General features: G+C 52.5%; 1 protein-coding gene across 1 annotated transcript in view; it reads left to right on the top strand.

Annotated features, from left to right (window-relative positions):
• Positions 1 to 559: 559 nt before the first annotated feature.
• ZNRF3 (zinc and ring finger 3) overlaps positions 560 to 15,402 on the top strand; it is a 69,023-nt gene continuing 54,180 nt past the window's right edge. Inside the window, exon 1 of the mRNA XM_084820187.1 lies at positions 560 to 1,087. Coding sequence (XP_084676313.1) covers positions 602 to 1,087 — 486 coding nt within the window. The 5' untranslated portion in view covers positions 560 to 601. The remainder of the gene's footprint in view (positions 1,088 to 15,402) is intronic.

Here is a 15,402-nt window from a genome sequence, read left to right as displayed (position 1 = left end):
CCTTCCTGCCCCGGAGGGATCCGGCAGCTCCGCGCTGCCCGAGCGCCGCTGTGCTCTCCCTCGGGCGGCGGGAGGAGAGGCGGCTTGCTGCCCGCGTCCCTGGCGCGCCACATGCTCTGCGCCTTCCGAGGGGCGGCCCGGCCGCGGAAAGGCCGTCGAGGCTCCCCTCGAAGGCAACGGAGGCCTGAGCGAGCGCAGCAGGGGGCCGCTACGCGGCTCTTCCGCGCCTCGCTCTCGCTCCTGGCGGGCCTCGTGCTTGGCCCACGCGGCGGCGGCCACGGCGGCCGCGACGCCCAGAGCGCGGCTTGTCCCTCGCCCGCTCTGGCGGGGGGATGAGGCCGCTGCGGCGGCCGCCGCCGCATGCCGGGCGGGCGCGACGCCCTCCTCTGCCCGCAGCGGCCTGCGCGCGACGGTCGGGCCATCGAAGCGCCGCGGCGGGCAGCCAGAGCGCGCCGCGCCATCCCTGCCGGCGGCAACGACGCGCTCTGCCCGGCCTAGGAGGGGCTCCCGCTGCTGCCCCACGCGGAGCGCGTCGCAGCGCGCGCTCCCCGCCCAGCCGCGGAGGCGGGGATAACCCCGCGGTCCTCGTCACGTGGAGCGGATGAAAGGGAAGCGGCTCGGCAGGGCGGAGAGGAGGGCGGGGAGGACGGAAGCAGCCGCCGCAGCCGGGGGGAGAGCGCCAGGCCCGCCGAGCCCGGGCCGAGCGAAGCGGAGCCGCCGCCGCGGGACGCCAAGGCCGGGAGAGGCGGGCGGCGCCAGCGGGAGCAATGCGCGGCCTCCGCCGGGCGCCCCCCTCGCCGCCCCCGCGTCCCCCGCTGCTGGCCGTCCTTGGCGCGCTGGGCCAGGCGGCGCGATGAGGCCGCTCGCGGGGCCGGCGCCTTCCTGCCCGCGGGCGCTGCTGCCGCCGCCGCCGCTGCTGCTGCTGCTGGCGGCGGCGGCGGCGGCGCTCGCCAAGGAGACGGCCTTCGTGGAGGTGGTGCTCTTCGAGTCCAGCCCCGGCGGCGACTACACCACCTACACCACCGGGCTGCAGGGCCGCTTCTCCCGCGCCGGGGCCACGCTCAGCGCCGAGGGCGAGATCGTGCAGGTGAGCTCGGGACGGCGGGCGCTCGCTCGCTCGCCCGCCCGCCCGCGCGCGCCAAGATGGCTCCGCGGCGGGCAGCAGCAGCGCCGTCCGGGCCCTGGCGCGGAGTTCGTCCAGGTGGCCGCTCCGGGCCCCGATGCGCGGGCGGGGGCGCGCCAGGCCGTTGTTCCGGAGGCTCGTCGGGGTTGCAGGCGGCCGCACGTTGGCGGCCTTCTCGCGCCGCTGCAGGGGGCGCAGTCTCGTGTGCGAGAAGGCGACTCGAAGAGAGTGCCTCTGAGCATTTGCAGAGTGCCTTCTCTTCTTTGTTGGGCTGCGGGGCGGGCTGGCGGAGGTCCGGCTCGCGCTGTGCTGTCCCCGCCTGCGCACCGCTCCTCTTCCCATTTTGAACTCGGCCCGAAGGGGATGCCTGACTCTTCTGTCGCCCGGTCGTGCTGGGCCCGGACAGTGCCCCGTGTCGCCTGTCCCTGGGCTGCTTGCAGGACCCCGTTCGGCCCTCTTCCCTCAAGCCCCCGCCCGGTTGCCCGTCCCGTGATGGGCACTGAAGAAGCCCCGGGGCAGCCGTGCTTGGCTCCTGTGTGGCGGGGGCGCGAGAGGCTGGTGGGGACTGGTGGTGGCAGCAGGTGCCGGCTGGCCCTTGGATGTTGAGGACCCCCCCCACCCCGGAGCCGTCTGGCTTGGACCTGCAGACCGAGGAGGGTGGCACGGGGCCCGAGGGGCAGGAAGGACTGGGCAGCTGCTGCTGGCCCAGGGTTATTGAGCAAGGTGTCCAGAGCATTCAGGGAGGCAGGGAGAAGGGCCCGTGGCGGGGCTGGTGGCCTACAGAGCCAGACCAGCTGGAAGGGCTTTGCTGGGCTGATGGCCTGCCAGCGTCCGGGCTGATAATGGAGCCCCAACCCGAGATGTTTCTGGCTTTGGAACCAGTGCCCTGGGCGAGACTTTAAACAAGGCACTTCTACCAGCCCCTGCTGCCCTTTTGGGGCTTTGAAGTACATTTGAGCCTGCGTTTTTAGTAAAGAAAGGGCCTTTGTCCCTCCCAAATGTAGGTGACTTTGGTTCAGATCCACACTGTAAAGTCTGGCTTCATTGGCAGCAAGCAAGCCACTTTGGTATACGTGCTGAGTCGAAGGGCAACAACTTGGGGAGACTGCAGCTCGCAGGTGTCAAGCGCTGTCCATGTTTTGGTTCTGCAGCAATGATTGAGGCTGGCTGGACTTCAGGCTTCTGGAGGGAGGGAGGGAGGGGGGGGGAGCAACCCAGAAGCAGGTCTTCTCTTGCACCAACAAACCTTGGAGTCACTCCCACTTCCCTCAGTCTGGCTGGCCGGGGCTGGAAGGCAGGAGGGCCCCTTGGTTAGGTCTCAACACGCCACTTGTGAACTGATGCTGCAGCAACATTTTCAAATCCCCCCCCCCCAGTGAAATGGGCTCAAAGCTGTTGTGAGAAATTCAGGTTTTTCTCTGCAGCCATTAAAGGATTCTGACACAGCTCTTTGGATGCTTCACACACGTAAGAGCTCCCCAGCATTTCTTTGAGATGGGGTGCCTCGCCTGGCCCTGTAGCTCTTCCTGCTATGTGGGGTGCAATGGAGGCATCCATTTTCATGTTTGTTATCGTTGTCCTAAAGCTAGCAGTTTTAAGGAAATACTGCTGAGTGGCCATGTTCTAAGTGGTGCTTTCTGTGTGTGTATGATGGCCCCTTGGAAACATCCCCTACTCTGGCCACTGAAGCTTAAGGAGGCCATCTGCATTGTCTTGCTGGCTGCGACTGTTCGTGTCAAAGGGAACGCTGGACTTTCAGGCAGGCAAGCTTGCAGTCTGTTTTCGAAGAAGCATGTAATGTCAGGCCTAGGCAAACAAGCAGCGGAGCCAAACGTCCCCCTGCTTTTGCTCAGAAGCTGCGTGGAGATGTTCCTCCCTGCCAGCCCTTGGTGCTGTCCAGGTCTGGGCGAGGCTTTTGCAAATGTCAGGGGTGCAGCGGGATCCCTTGCCACTTGCTGCGAAACGCCCAGTGCCCCCTGAGGCCCAGCTCCAGGTGTGCACATGAGCTGGGAAAGACGTACTTGCGGCGGAACATGTTGATGGCCTCAGCGGTGTCCCACACACTGTGAGAATGTGATCCTGCTGTGGCAGAGCAGCTGTTTCCAGTGTTCTTGGTGTGCTAGAGATGTGGACTGCACCCCTATAGAAGATGTCAGAGAGATGACTGAGGAGGAGCAAATAACATCACAGTTGGTGGACCCCTTAAACTTCTTGCTCCCCTAAATTGACACTTTTGTTTAGAAATCTGTTTTCAAACCAAGAAGTGTTGGTGCACGCTCCCTTTGTCCCTTGAAAGTGATGACTGCAGGCAAGTCCTGGAGGAAGCGCAGGAGAATTGCTGTTCTCTGCTGGATGGCAGCTGGTTAGCCCTTGATACAGGGAGCCTCCGTCTGTGCCCACTCCCACCGCATCTTCTTCCTCTTCTTCTTCACAGTGACGGTGGCTCCTGCTGCACAGTTTGTTAGAATTATCTTTGCACTCCATCGCTCTTGAGCAGATGGAATGTCTGATACATAGTAAATGCTGTTCTCTCAGTAAGTCAATATCGTCATAAAAACAAAATGTATCTGGCTTCTCCTTGTATCTCTGAAAACTCAGGGCAAGGCACCTGAGGATGGAAGACGTGGCAGTGTGCATCAAGATGGCATTTTGGAGAGAATCTAGCATGATTATCCGTGTTGTGCCTTGGATATAGTGGTGCCCTGTTGAGCTGGCTGGCATGTGTGTGTGGCTGGCTTCTAGGAATGGGTACTATTTTTGTAACCTTGCTCAAGGCAGGTTATGAAGCATCCTCATTGCATTGCAGCCACCCTTGATACTCTGAGGCAGACCACTTGCCCAGGGCTCTTTGTGGCCAACCTGTGCTTTGAACCTGGGCTGCCACGTCCTCTCCCCTGCATGTTCCATATCGAAGAAAGGGCTGTTTACTGCCCTCTCAGGCAGCTTCCAAGGAGGTTGTTTTTGGAAACACGCTAAGGGCTGAGTTACGCTAGAGGTGTGTGGACAACCTCTTCCATGTGTCAAAAGACTGCATGGAGGAGGCTGCGTGGCCTATCTGCATATGGCCTCAAAGCTTCCCTGACATCCACGTGTTTGGCTGCTGCTGGAGTCCTGTGCATGGTCAGCGGAGTGCACATGGAGCCCTTCCATTGGCCAGGCTCCGCCGTTGCCTGGAGAAGTTCTGATGGCAGTGGAGCTCTGGCTGGAGGTCTGCTAACCTGTGAGGCCCCATTATCCCTTCTGTGGCTTCTTTCCTTGCATGGAGGGAGCTGTATGAACTTCACCTTTGTCATGATCTTTATGTATTGGCTGAACTGGGTTTGTTTCTGGCTGTCCTCTGGATGCTCCAGCATCAGTTCAGCTCACAAGAACCATTCAGCATGAGCAGCACCCCTAAAAGTCTACCTGCGTTAACATAAACATGATGAAAGGAAGTGCTGCAGAACAGCTGGCTTCCTTTGTTCCATTGCCCTGGCTTCTCATATGCCAAGTTTGGCTTTCTGGCTTAAGTTTGCCTTAAGCAAGCCTTTTAGGCAAGTGTCATGTAATCCTCAACAGAGGGCACTTGGAAAATTTGATCTCTGGTGTCAGGCGCTGTACATGTTTCTGGCTGTGCAGTCACAGTCATGGCTGGCTGGACTTCAGCCTTCATTTTGGAGATTGGGAACTAATTGGCTGTCCCAACCCTTTGAGAGCTTGAGATGATGCCTGCATGTGTGCACGCGCGTGTTAGGGGTGGGGGCTTCGTACAGCAGGATTCTGCACAGTTCAGCCTCCTGGCTTGTTTGTAATTGGAGAAGGATTGCCCTGCGATATTTGACAGCTTCCCCAATGTTGACATTGCGCTCGAGGCCTTGCGAGCTCTTGGCTGGGGCTCCAGAGATGGTTAGCACTAGAGCCACAAGCTCATCCGGGCCTGGTGGTGGCACTTGTGGCTGGGGGAGCAATGCAGGAAAGCATGACCGGCACATACTCTGTCAGCATCTACCTTCCATCCATCCATCCATGGGACTTACAGTCCGTGCCCTGAGTGGGCCTTTTCCATCGCTGCTGTTTTTGTCAAGTCCCTCAGCCAGGGCCAGGCAAAGTACACCCTGCCTGTAGAAAGATTGGGGTTGGGGGGGGGGGAGGTGAGAGGAAAACGAATAATCGTGAGGCGTTTACAGGAGGTGAAACTGGGGAATCGCCATCTGGAGCTCCACCTCGTCTCCGAAAAGGCATTTTCTCACCTAGTCTTGGTGCTGGCCAATGCCCCTCTTTAGCTTTACAGAGGCTGAAATCTGTTGCCATCCGCAAGTCGTTCCCCCCCCCCCCCCGAATGTGGGAAGATGGTGGTCCCGCTTTCCAGGGAGATCCATCAGTGCATTCGGGTGTGTTGGCCTTTGAAGGGAGCAATGGCACGTTTCTCTTTTGGCATTGGCCCTGCTCTGGATGCAGGTGGCTCAGTGGCAGCACTGCATTGTGTTCTGACTTCGAGGGGCCCTTGCTGGAACAGAGCAAAGTGCTGGCCCTGTGTCTTGGCAGAGCTCCGAGGATGCCTTGCAAGAGTTAAGTTCTAATAGCTTACATAGAAGGCATTTAATATCCTTATTAAAACTCATCTGCTGGCGGTGGACTTTTTTCCTTCCTTTTTTCCCTTTTGGTGAATGCAGCTTCTTGGGGCGCTGAGCCTCTGCCTCAGATCAGAGGCTCACATGTTGCAGCCGGCAGCGCTGGAGGCTAGTTTCTGTCTGTGTGACAGCATTTTTAATTTAACAGGACCTGCTTTGATCTCACATATTTATAGGCAGCTTCAGATCACTCCGGCTAGTGCTTCTTTATACTGCAACTGAAGTTCTTCCTTTCATCCTGTTTCCTTTGTGGATGTGCTGTTTATTTTGGGCACTGTGGAAAATGGAAGTGTGTGTGTGTGTGTGTGTGTGTGTGTGTAGGGGGGGGGAATGAGGCAAGAGGCCTCTTGGAAGCTCTACTCCCTCACCCCGGCTTGCAAGTATGACTAAGTCCTGTCTGAACGCCATGTGGTTGAATAGTTTCTTTTGGGTTGTGGCAACTTCTTTTCTTGAACCAGGTCCGGTATTTTGTTTATAATATTATAATTTATAATACAATATTATTGTATTATAAATTATATAAATTATATAAATTAATAAATATCAGGCATATGGTCAAGGAACACCTCATTACTTTGAATGAGTTCAGATCTCCAGGGCCAGATGAGCTGCATCCTAGAGTCATAAAGGAACTGGCAGAAGAACTCTCAGAACCGCTGCCTATTCTCTCTGAAAATCATGGAGGACAGGGGAAGTGCCAGAGGACTGGAGGAGAGCTAACGTTGTCCCTCTCTTCAAAAAGGGTAAAAAGGAGCTGGGAACTACAGACCAGTCAGTCTGACATCAATCCCTGGGAAAATTCTGGGGCAGATGATAAAGCAATCCATCTGGAAGCACCTTCACAACAATGCAGTGATTACTTGAAGCCAACATGGATTTGTCAAAAACAAGTCCTGCCAGACAAATCTGATCTCATTTTTTGATCAAGTAATCTCCCTCATAGACCGTGGGAATGCTGTAGACATCATATACCTCGACTTCAGCAAAGCTTTTGACAAAGTGCCCCATGATATCCTGATGAGCAAACGAGCTCAAAGTGGGCTAGATGAAACAACGATCAGGTGGATCCACAGTTGGCTACAGAATCGGACTCAAAGAGTGCTTATCAATGGGACCTTCTCAAACTGGGGAGAGGTAACAAGTGGGGTACCGCAGGGCTCAGTCCTGGGCCCAGTGCTCTTCAACATGTTTATGAATGACTTGGAGGAGGAGGTGCAGGGAATGCTGATCAAATTTGCAGATGACACAAAATTGGGAGGGATAGCTAATACTTTGGAAGACAGAAACAAAATTCAAAGTGATCTGGATAGATTGGAGCGCTGTGCAGAAAACAACAGAATGACATTTCATAGGGAGAAATGCCAAGTTCTGCACCTAGGAAAAAGAAACCAAATGCACAGTTACAAGATGGGGGATACGTGGCTCAACCACACTACAAGCGAGAAGGATCTTGGAATTGTTGTCGATCACAAGCTGAATATGAGCCAACAATGTGATGTGGCTGCAAAAAAGGCAAATACTATTTTGGGCTGCATTCATAGAAGCATAGCTTCCAAATCCCGGGAAGTACTAGTTCCCCTCTACTCAGCACTGGTTAGGCCTCATCTGGAGTACTGTGTCCAGTTCTGGGCACCCCACTTTAAGAAGGATTCAGACAAACTGGAGAGGGTTCAGAGGAGGGCAACAAAGATGATCAGGGGACTGGAAACAAAGCCCTATGAAGAGAGACTGAAAGAACTGGGCATGTTTAGCCTTGAGAAGAGAAGACTGAGGGGAGATACGATAGCACTCTTCAAGTACTTGAGAGGCTGTCCCAGAGAAGAAGGCCAGGATCTCTTCTTGATCATCCCAGAGTGCAGGACACGGAATCATGGGCTCAAGTGACAGGAAGCCAGATTCCAGCTGAACCTCAGGAAAAACCTCCTGACTGTAAGAGCAATACGACAATGGAACCAATGACCTGGGGAGGTGGTGGGCTCTCCCACACTGGAGGTCTTCAAGACGAGGCTGGACAGCCATCTGTCAGGGATGCTCTGACTTGGATTGCTGCATTGAGCAGGGGGTTGGACTCGATGGCGTTGTAGGCCCCTTCCAACCCTACTATTCTATGATTCTATGATTCTGTGAATATAAATTTGTATAATGATTATATTATTATTATCGTGCATAGTCAACCTCCCCGCCCCCGTTGCCAGTTGGTCTGGGGAACCTGCTGTTTGCTCACCTGTGCCACTTGAACTTGGCTAACAGAGGTCCATCCATATCCCTGTATCTGGGCCTGATTCAGACTTTACATTTGTGTGATGTTGCAGCTGAGTAGTGGCTCCCCATAGGCAGAGTTGTACCTTCTGCCACATTCGTTATGCATGGAAGATGACCGATGTCTCACAGGTGTAGCCTGGGTTGCATGAATGGTTCTACGCCAACATGAGCAGCACATGAGCAGCCCCATGGGGGGTGCCAGCTGAGCTGTGATGCCAAAGAACCAGATGTTCCTGGTGTGTGTGTGTGGGGGTGACTTCAGATGGTGGCCTTGACATCATGGCACAGAGGTATGCCACATGTGAATTAGGCAGAGAAGAAGATAGGTTTGTGTTTGTTTGTGTCACATGAAAGGCCTCCTGTGCACTGCACAGCAGAACGTGCTTCCCGCAAAAGAGCTGCCGTAATGCTCTGAGGACGAGGTTGCCGAGTGGGTGTGGAAGGCCCACATTCACTTTTGAAAGTCCCCCAAAGAAGGAGAGATGGAAGGACCACTGAGTATGAGGAGACTTGGGTTGACTGAACAGCCAGGAAACCATGACATGAGGCACGTCAGAGAGGAAGTTGTTTCTCTCTCTCTCTGAACATATATGTGTGTGTGTGAGAGAGAGAGAGAGAGAGAGTTGTGTGCGCACGCATGCGCACACACACAGACACACACATGTACGCACAGACACCCACCCACCACACACTTCTAAGAAGGTCAGAGTGGCCCAGATGGGGAATGCCCCATTTAATCCTCACAACAACCCTTTTGTGTGAGTTTGAGACAGTGGTTGACCCAGTGAGCTTCATAGCTAAGTCCAGCACTGAAGCCAGGCCTCTGCACCAGACCCAGGCTCTGTCCGCACAGCCAGCCTGCTCTTCTGTAGTACGGGCGTTGAGGTAGAGCCTGGATGTGGTCCTGTTTGTGGCCAGGACACTCCCTTCTCCTCTTGGTGGTAGTGCCTGGGTGTTGTAGGTGTGGAATCTAGTTCTGAGTGTGTATGTGTGTGGGGGGACTCCTGACTCTGGGTCGGGGTCCCTGTGGGTCATCTACCCTGATTTGGCAGCTGACAGCCTAAGCCTGGTGAACAGTTTTTACATTGGATTATTGTGACTTGTTATCTGATAGTTTGTGTTGTTTTTTGTTTTGTTTTTCTGCAACTGCCTGGTGCAATTTGATTTTGTTAGCCATGATGAACTTCCTAACAGAAAATCTACCACAGAAGTAAATGAAATCCTTGCCTTGAGGTTCACTGTGTGTCCTACCTAACAGGCGAGCCTGAAAATCCTGGTTGGATGTTTCAAAAACTATGAAATGAGAGCTGGACTATAAGGAAGGCTGAGCGCTGAAGAATTGATGCTTTCGAACTGTGGTGCTGGGGAAGACTCTTACGAGTCCCCTGGACTGCAAGGAGGTCAAATCAGTCCATCCTAAAGGAAATCAACCCTGAGTGCTCATTGGAAGGACAGATACTGAAGCTGAAGCTCCAATATTTTGGCCACCTAATGCGAAGAGAAAACTCCCTGGAAAAGACCCTGATGCTGGGAAGGATTGAAGGCAAAAGGAGAAGGGGACGGCAGAGGATGAGATGGCTAGATAGCATCATGCAATGAAGATGAACTTGAGCACACTCTGGGAGAGAGTGGAGGACAGGAAGGCCTGGCGTGCTATGGTCCATGGGGTCACGAAGAGTCGGACACGGCTTAACGACTGAACAACAACATACTTCCAACTCCTTGTTTTCTGATACCAAACCCCAGCCGCTGTGCTGAGTATATCTCCCAGGGAAGGACGCTTTCAAATGCTTTTAACAGGGAATGCATCAGGGCTGTGCAGTGGTCTCTGGCTTCATGCATGAATGTTGTATGGAGAACTAGGCTGTGTTGCCCAAGTGGAGAGGTCTGATTGTGCGAGGAGGACTGGGGACCATGAAAAGGCATGGAACAGTGTTAGGTTTGTGTGTGGAATGTTATAGCAGAACATTAAACCGCAGCTGTGTATGGAAATCAGGCGCAACATGAATACCCCATGGACAACTCAAGGGCATGAACATTCCCTTGCGTTGCAAGCGGGGGAGAAAGCAAAGAAGCAGGGAAATGCTGCTCCCCCACCCCAGTGTAGGTATCTGATGTGCCATAGGTTTGGGAGGGTCAGTGGCCAAAGCTCTGATTTGAACTGGGCCCCAAAAGCAAGGGGCAGATTCTGCCAGGGCAGGTCTTATTCCCTCCTTGGGGCTGTGCCTACTGGTGCTGGGTGCTTCTGCCTACCCTACTGGACTCTCTTCCTGCTGAGCCCTTCCTTGCCAGTTCATCAGGGCAATCTTGTTAAGGCCCCCATCATGTGGCCATAAAGCTCCCAGTGGGCAGGTAGCTAAGTATTTGTGAAGGACCAGACATGTCAAGAGCAGGCAGTGACCTTGATCTGGTAGGAGGTACAAGGCCCTTCTGTTTTATCATTGCTGCTTTGGGGGTTGGCAGATCACCACCTACCCTCGTACTGCTCTTGGCTCTGGCCGATGCATTGTCCAGATCAGTTTTTTGATGGCTTTCAAACAGACCTTTCCAGTGCCAAGCAGGGAGAAGTTGATGTGGATCTTACATAACGATAGCCCATAGAATGGGTTGTTGGTTGTCGTTACATGTGAACCCGGCACTATGGGTTCAGTGTGGATTGTCAACTGTGAACAACCCACAGAGAGAACCCAAAGTTTGTTGTTGGGTTGTGAATGGTGGGCTGTTTAATCCATGGGTTGTTACATGCAAACCTGGAATTGTGGGTTGTTCATGGGTTGCCTCACAAGGCTACAGAGTCAGTTGGCAAGAGCAGAAAAACCCTGGCCGCTCTACCATCTTGCTAGCCATTTCCCCTTAACTGTAGGGATGCTGAAGTCTGCCTGGCAACAGCAGTGAGGGTGTTTGTCTGACTCCTCCTTCCTCCAGTTCGAAGCTTCCCATGAAAGCAGCCGGTTGTTTTTGCATTTGGCTTTTCCTTGTAACAACCCACTGGCTTATCGCCACTGAGTGATCTTGGAGAAATGGGGCTAGGCTATTCCAATTCAGTTGTGTCTGCACTCCAAAGTGCCCCAAGCAACCCCAAAGAGGCACTTTTCTCCGAGTCACTTCCGTGTCCCATGTTCTAAGAGGGTGACTTAGAACATGTTGTCTCCCGGGAGGACAAATTAGAGACGTGACTGAAAGATTGCCTGCACTCATAAAGCCCACTGACAGGGATCCCTTTCTTCTCATCCATGTGGGAACAAATGATACCGCCAAGCGGAGCTATGAAGAGATCATGTCAGACTTTGTAGCTTTGGGAAGGAAACTCAAGAACTTTGGGGCCCAGATAGTTTTCTCATCCATCCTTCCAGTAGTTAGAAGAGGGATAGAAAGGGAACGAAAAATACTCCGGGTGAATGACTGGCTACGAAGGTGGTGCCGACGAGAGAGATTTGGATTCTGGGACCATGGGCTATACTTCCTGGAAGATGAGCTGTTGGCTAGGGATGGGTTGCACCTCACAAAGGCTGGGAAGATTGTGTTTGGCCACAGCATGAAGAACTTCATCAGGAGGGCTTTAAACTGAATCCTACGGGGAAGGGAGATGTAATGTTGGGGGTAACAATGGACGTGGGCGCATGCACTGCAATGGAGAGAACAGCTCTGATAGCGCCCAATAATAGTCATCAGACACATGTAGGAAGAAAGCCAGACTATGAAGCACATGGTCTTCGATGTCTATATACTAATGCCCAGAGTATGGGAAACAAACAGAATGAACTTGAACTCTTAATACAAGAGGGAATTATGACCTGATAGGGATAACTGAGACTTGGTGGGATGACTCTCATGACTGGTATACAGCAATTGAAGGATATAACTTGTTCATAAAGAACAGGAGGAACAGAAAGGGAGGTGGGGTTGCACTGTATGTGAAAAATACATATCTCTGCACAGAAATACAGGAGGAGGAGCTTGGTAGCCCCATCAAGAGCATCTGGGTTGAAATAAATGGAGCAAAGAATAAAAGGAACCTGGTGGTCGGAGTCTAATACTGGCCACCCAATCAAGGAGAAGACAAGGATGAAACTTTTGAAAAGCAAACAGCCAGTGTTTTAAGGAAGCATGATGTAGTAGTAATGGGGGACTTCAATTTCCCTGGCATTTGTTGGGAGACAAATTCTGCCAAACATGGCCCCTCCAGGAAATTCCTGACTTGTGTGGCGGATCACTTCCTCCTACAGAAAGTAGAGGAAGGAACTAGAGGATCGGCTATCCTTGACTTGATCCTAACCAACAGAGATGACTTAGTGGATCAAGTAGCAGTGACAGGAACTCTGGGGGAAAGTGACCATGTTGTACTTGAGTTCTTGGTTCTAAGGGAAGCAAAAGCCGAGTGTAGTCAAACGCGTACCCTGGATTTTAGGAAAGCTGATCTTAATAAACTCAGAACAATGATCAGTAAGGTCCCATGGCAAGCGACGCTAACGAGAAAAGGAGTCCAAGATGGGTGGGAGCTTTTAAAAAAGGAAATTCTCAAGGCGCAATCATAAACAATTCCAACAAGAAGAAAAGGTGGAAGACAACAGAAGAAGCCAATGTGGCTTCACAAAAAGCTTAGGGATGACCTGAAAACTAAAAAGGACACATATAGGAAGTGGAAGGAAGGCCAAGTAACAAAGGAAGAGTACAGGCAGGTAGCACAGAATTGCAGGGATGGCGTCAGGAAGGCTAAAGCTGAGAACGAGCTGAGGTTAGCAAGGGATGCTAAAAACAACAAAAAGGCTTTCTTCAGCTACGTGCATAGTAAAAGGCAGAGGAAAGAAATGGTGGTTCAGCTATTAAATAAGGATGGCAAAACGATAACAGAGGACAAAGACAAGGCAGAGGTGCTCAATTCCTACTTTGGCTCAGTCTTCTCCCAAAAGAGGGTCTATGACCCCACTGGCAAAGGCGAAGTACAGGCTGAAGGGGCAGGATTGCAGCTTGAGATCGATAGGCATATGGTCAAGGAACACCTAATGATTTTGAATGAGTTCAAATCTCCAGGGCCAGATGAACTGCATCCTAGAGTCATAAAGGAACTGGCAGAAGACCTCTCAGAACCGCTGTCTATTCTCTTTGAGAAATCATGGAGGACGGGGGAAGTGCCAGATGACTGGAGGAGGGCTAACGTTGTCCCTCTCTTCAAAAAGGGTAAAAAGGAGGAACCTGGGAACTACAGACCAGTCAGTCTGACATCAATCCCTGGGAAAATTCTGGAGCAGATGATAAAGCAATCCATCTGGAAGCACCTTGACAACAATGCTGTGATTACTCGAAGCCAACATGGATTTGTCAAAAACAAGTCCTGCCAGACGAATCTGATCTCATTTTTTGATCAAGTCACCTCCCTTGTGGATTGTGGGAATGCTGTAGACATAATATACCTCAACTTCAGCAAAGCTTTCGACGAGAGTGTCCCATGATCTCCTGATGAGCAAACGAGCTCAAAGTGGGCTAGATGAAACAACGATCCCATGGATCCACAGTTGGCTACAGAATCGGACTCAAAGAGTGCTTATCAATGGGATCTTCTCCAACTGGGGAGAGGTAATGACTGGGGTACCGCAGGGCTCAATCCTGGGCCCAGTGCTCTTCCATATTTTTATTAATGATTTGGATGAAGAGGTGCAGGGAATACTGATCAGATTTGCAGACGACACAAAATTGGGTGGGATAGCTAATACCCTGGAAGACAGAAACAAAATTCAAAGTGATCAGGATAGACTGGAGTGCGGGGCAGAAAACAACAGAATGACATTTAATAGGGATAGATGCCACGTTCTGCACCTAGGCAAAATAAACCAAATGCACAGGTACAAGTTGGGGGATATGTGGCTCAACCACACTACAAGCGAGAAGGATCTTGGAATTGTTGCAGATCACAAGCTGAATATGAGCCAACAATGTGATGGGGCTGCAAAAAAGGCCGCTGCTCTTTTGGGCTGCATTCATAGAAGCATAGCTTCCAAATCCCGGGAAGTACTAGTTCCCCTCTACTCAGCACTGGTTAGGCTTCATCTGGAGTACTGTGTCCAGTTCTGGGCACCACACTTTAAGAAGGATACAGACAAACTGGAGAGGGTTCAGAGGAGGACAACGAAGATGATCAGGGGACTGGAAACAAAGCCCTATGAAGAGAGACGGAAAGAACTGGGCATGTTTGGCCTTGAGAAGAGAAGACTGAGGGGAGATATGATAGCTCTCTTCAAGTACTTGAAAGGTTGTCCCAGAGAGGAAGGCCAGGATCCCTTCTCGATCATCCCAGAGTGCAGGATACGCAATAATGGGCTCAAGTGACAGGAAGCCAGATTCCAGCTGAACATCAGGAGAAACTTCCTGAACCTATTCCCTAGGGAGGTGGTGGGCTCTCCCACACTGGAGACATTCAAGACAAGGCTGAACAGCCATCTGTCAGGGATGCTCCGACTTAGATTCCTGCACTGAGCAGGGGGTTGGACTCGATGGTCTTATAGGCGCCTTCCAACCCTACTATTCTATGATTCTATGGAAATGGCAAGCTAGGTTTATAGAATCACTTTCCCTATGGCCGCCTGAAACCTTGCATTGTGCAAACAGTAAAACAGTCCCATCAGCGTTCATGGTAGATGCTGAAAGAAGGTGCTCGACCTGACTGTGCTTGCAGGCACTGGCCAAGCCCCTTTCAACCCCGCACCCTCCTCCTCCTCTCGCATGGAGTCCATGCAGCTGAGAAAACCCTCCATGCTTCCTCACCCCCCCCCCCGCAAGCACATCAAAGGCCCCACCTCTTTGAAAGAGACAAGCTCAGTGAAGGGGCAGGAGGCAGCCTGAGCTGAAGGTACGATGTGCCTGTAACCCGCCCACAGACATCTGAAGGCTCTCCATCACCTCCCCTCATAGCTGTCCAGCCACAAGAACCACCTTTACATTTGTTCCTGGTCTTCCACCCAACATCCCCGTTCCTTCCTGGCCACTGCCTTTTCCTTGCAAAGGCAAACTCCCACCTTATATGCAGTACAGAAGGCAGGTTATTACTTAGTATGGGGGGAGTAGCACATTTGGAGTGGGGCCATGCAAGCTAGACCAGCCAAAAAACAATGGGAGAGTATGCGGGGGTACAAAGCGCAAAATAGGCAGGGTTTGTGATTGTGAGAACAGTATGGGCTGCCAGTTGGCACAATAACACGCAGGACTTAGCCACAAACAGTGCATAGATGATGGTTCCAGGATGAAGTCAGCTAGAGCTGTGTGTATTGCTCACGCGTTCCACCATGATGCTGTTTCTGAGTGGGGGCTCAACAGAGCATCCCAGTCGTCCATTTCAGACTTCCACGTCCACACTGCTTTTGTTTGCGGCAGGCTCTAGCTGCATGTGGTGGACAGCTCTGGGTTCAGGTGCTC

Source organism: Heloderma suspectum, chromosome 13 (assembly GCF_057233095.1).
Source record: "Heloderma suspectum isolate Gila_16-S chromosome 13, 16-S_ref, whole genome shotgun sequence".
Lineage (NCBI taxonomy): Eukaryota > Metazoa > Chordata > Lepidosauria > Squamata > Helodermatidae > Heloderma > Heloderma suspectum.
The sequence above is the reverse complement of the archived record's forward strand: the minus strand, read 5'-3'. Positions and strand labels throughout refer to the sequence as shown.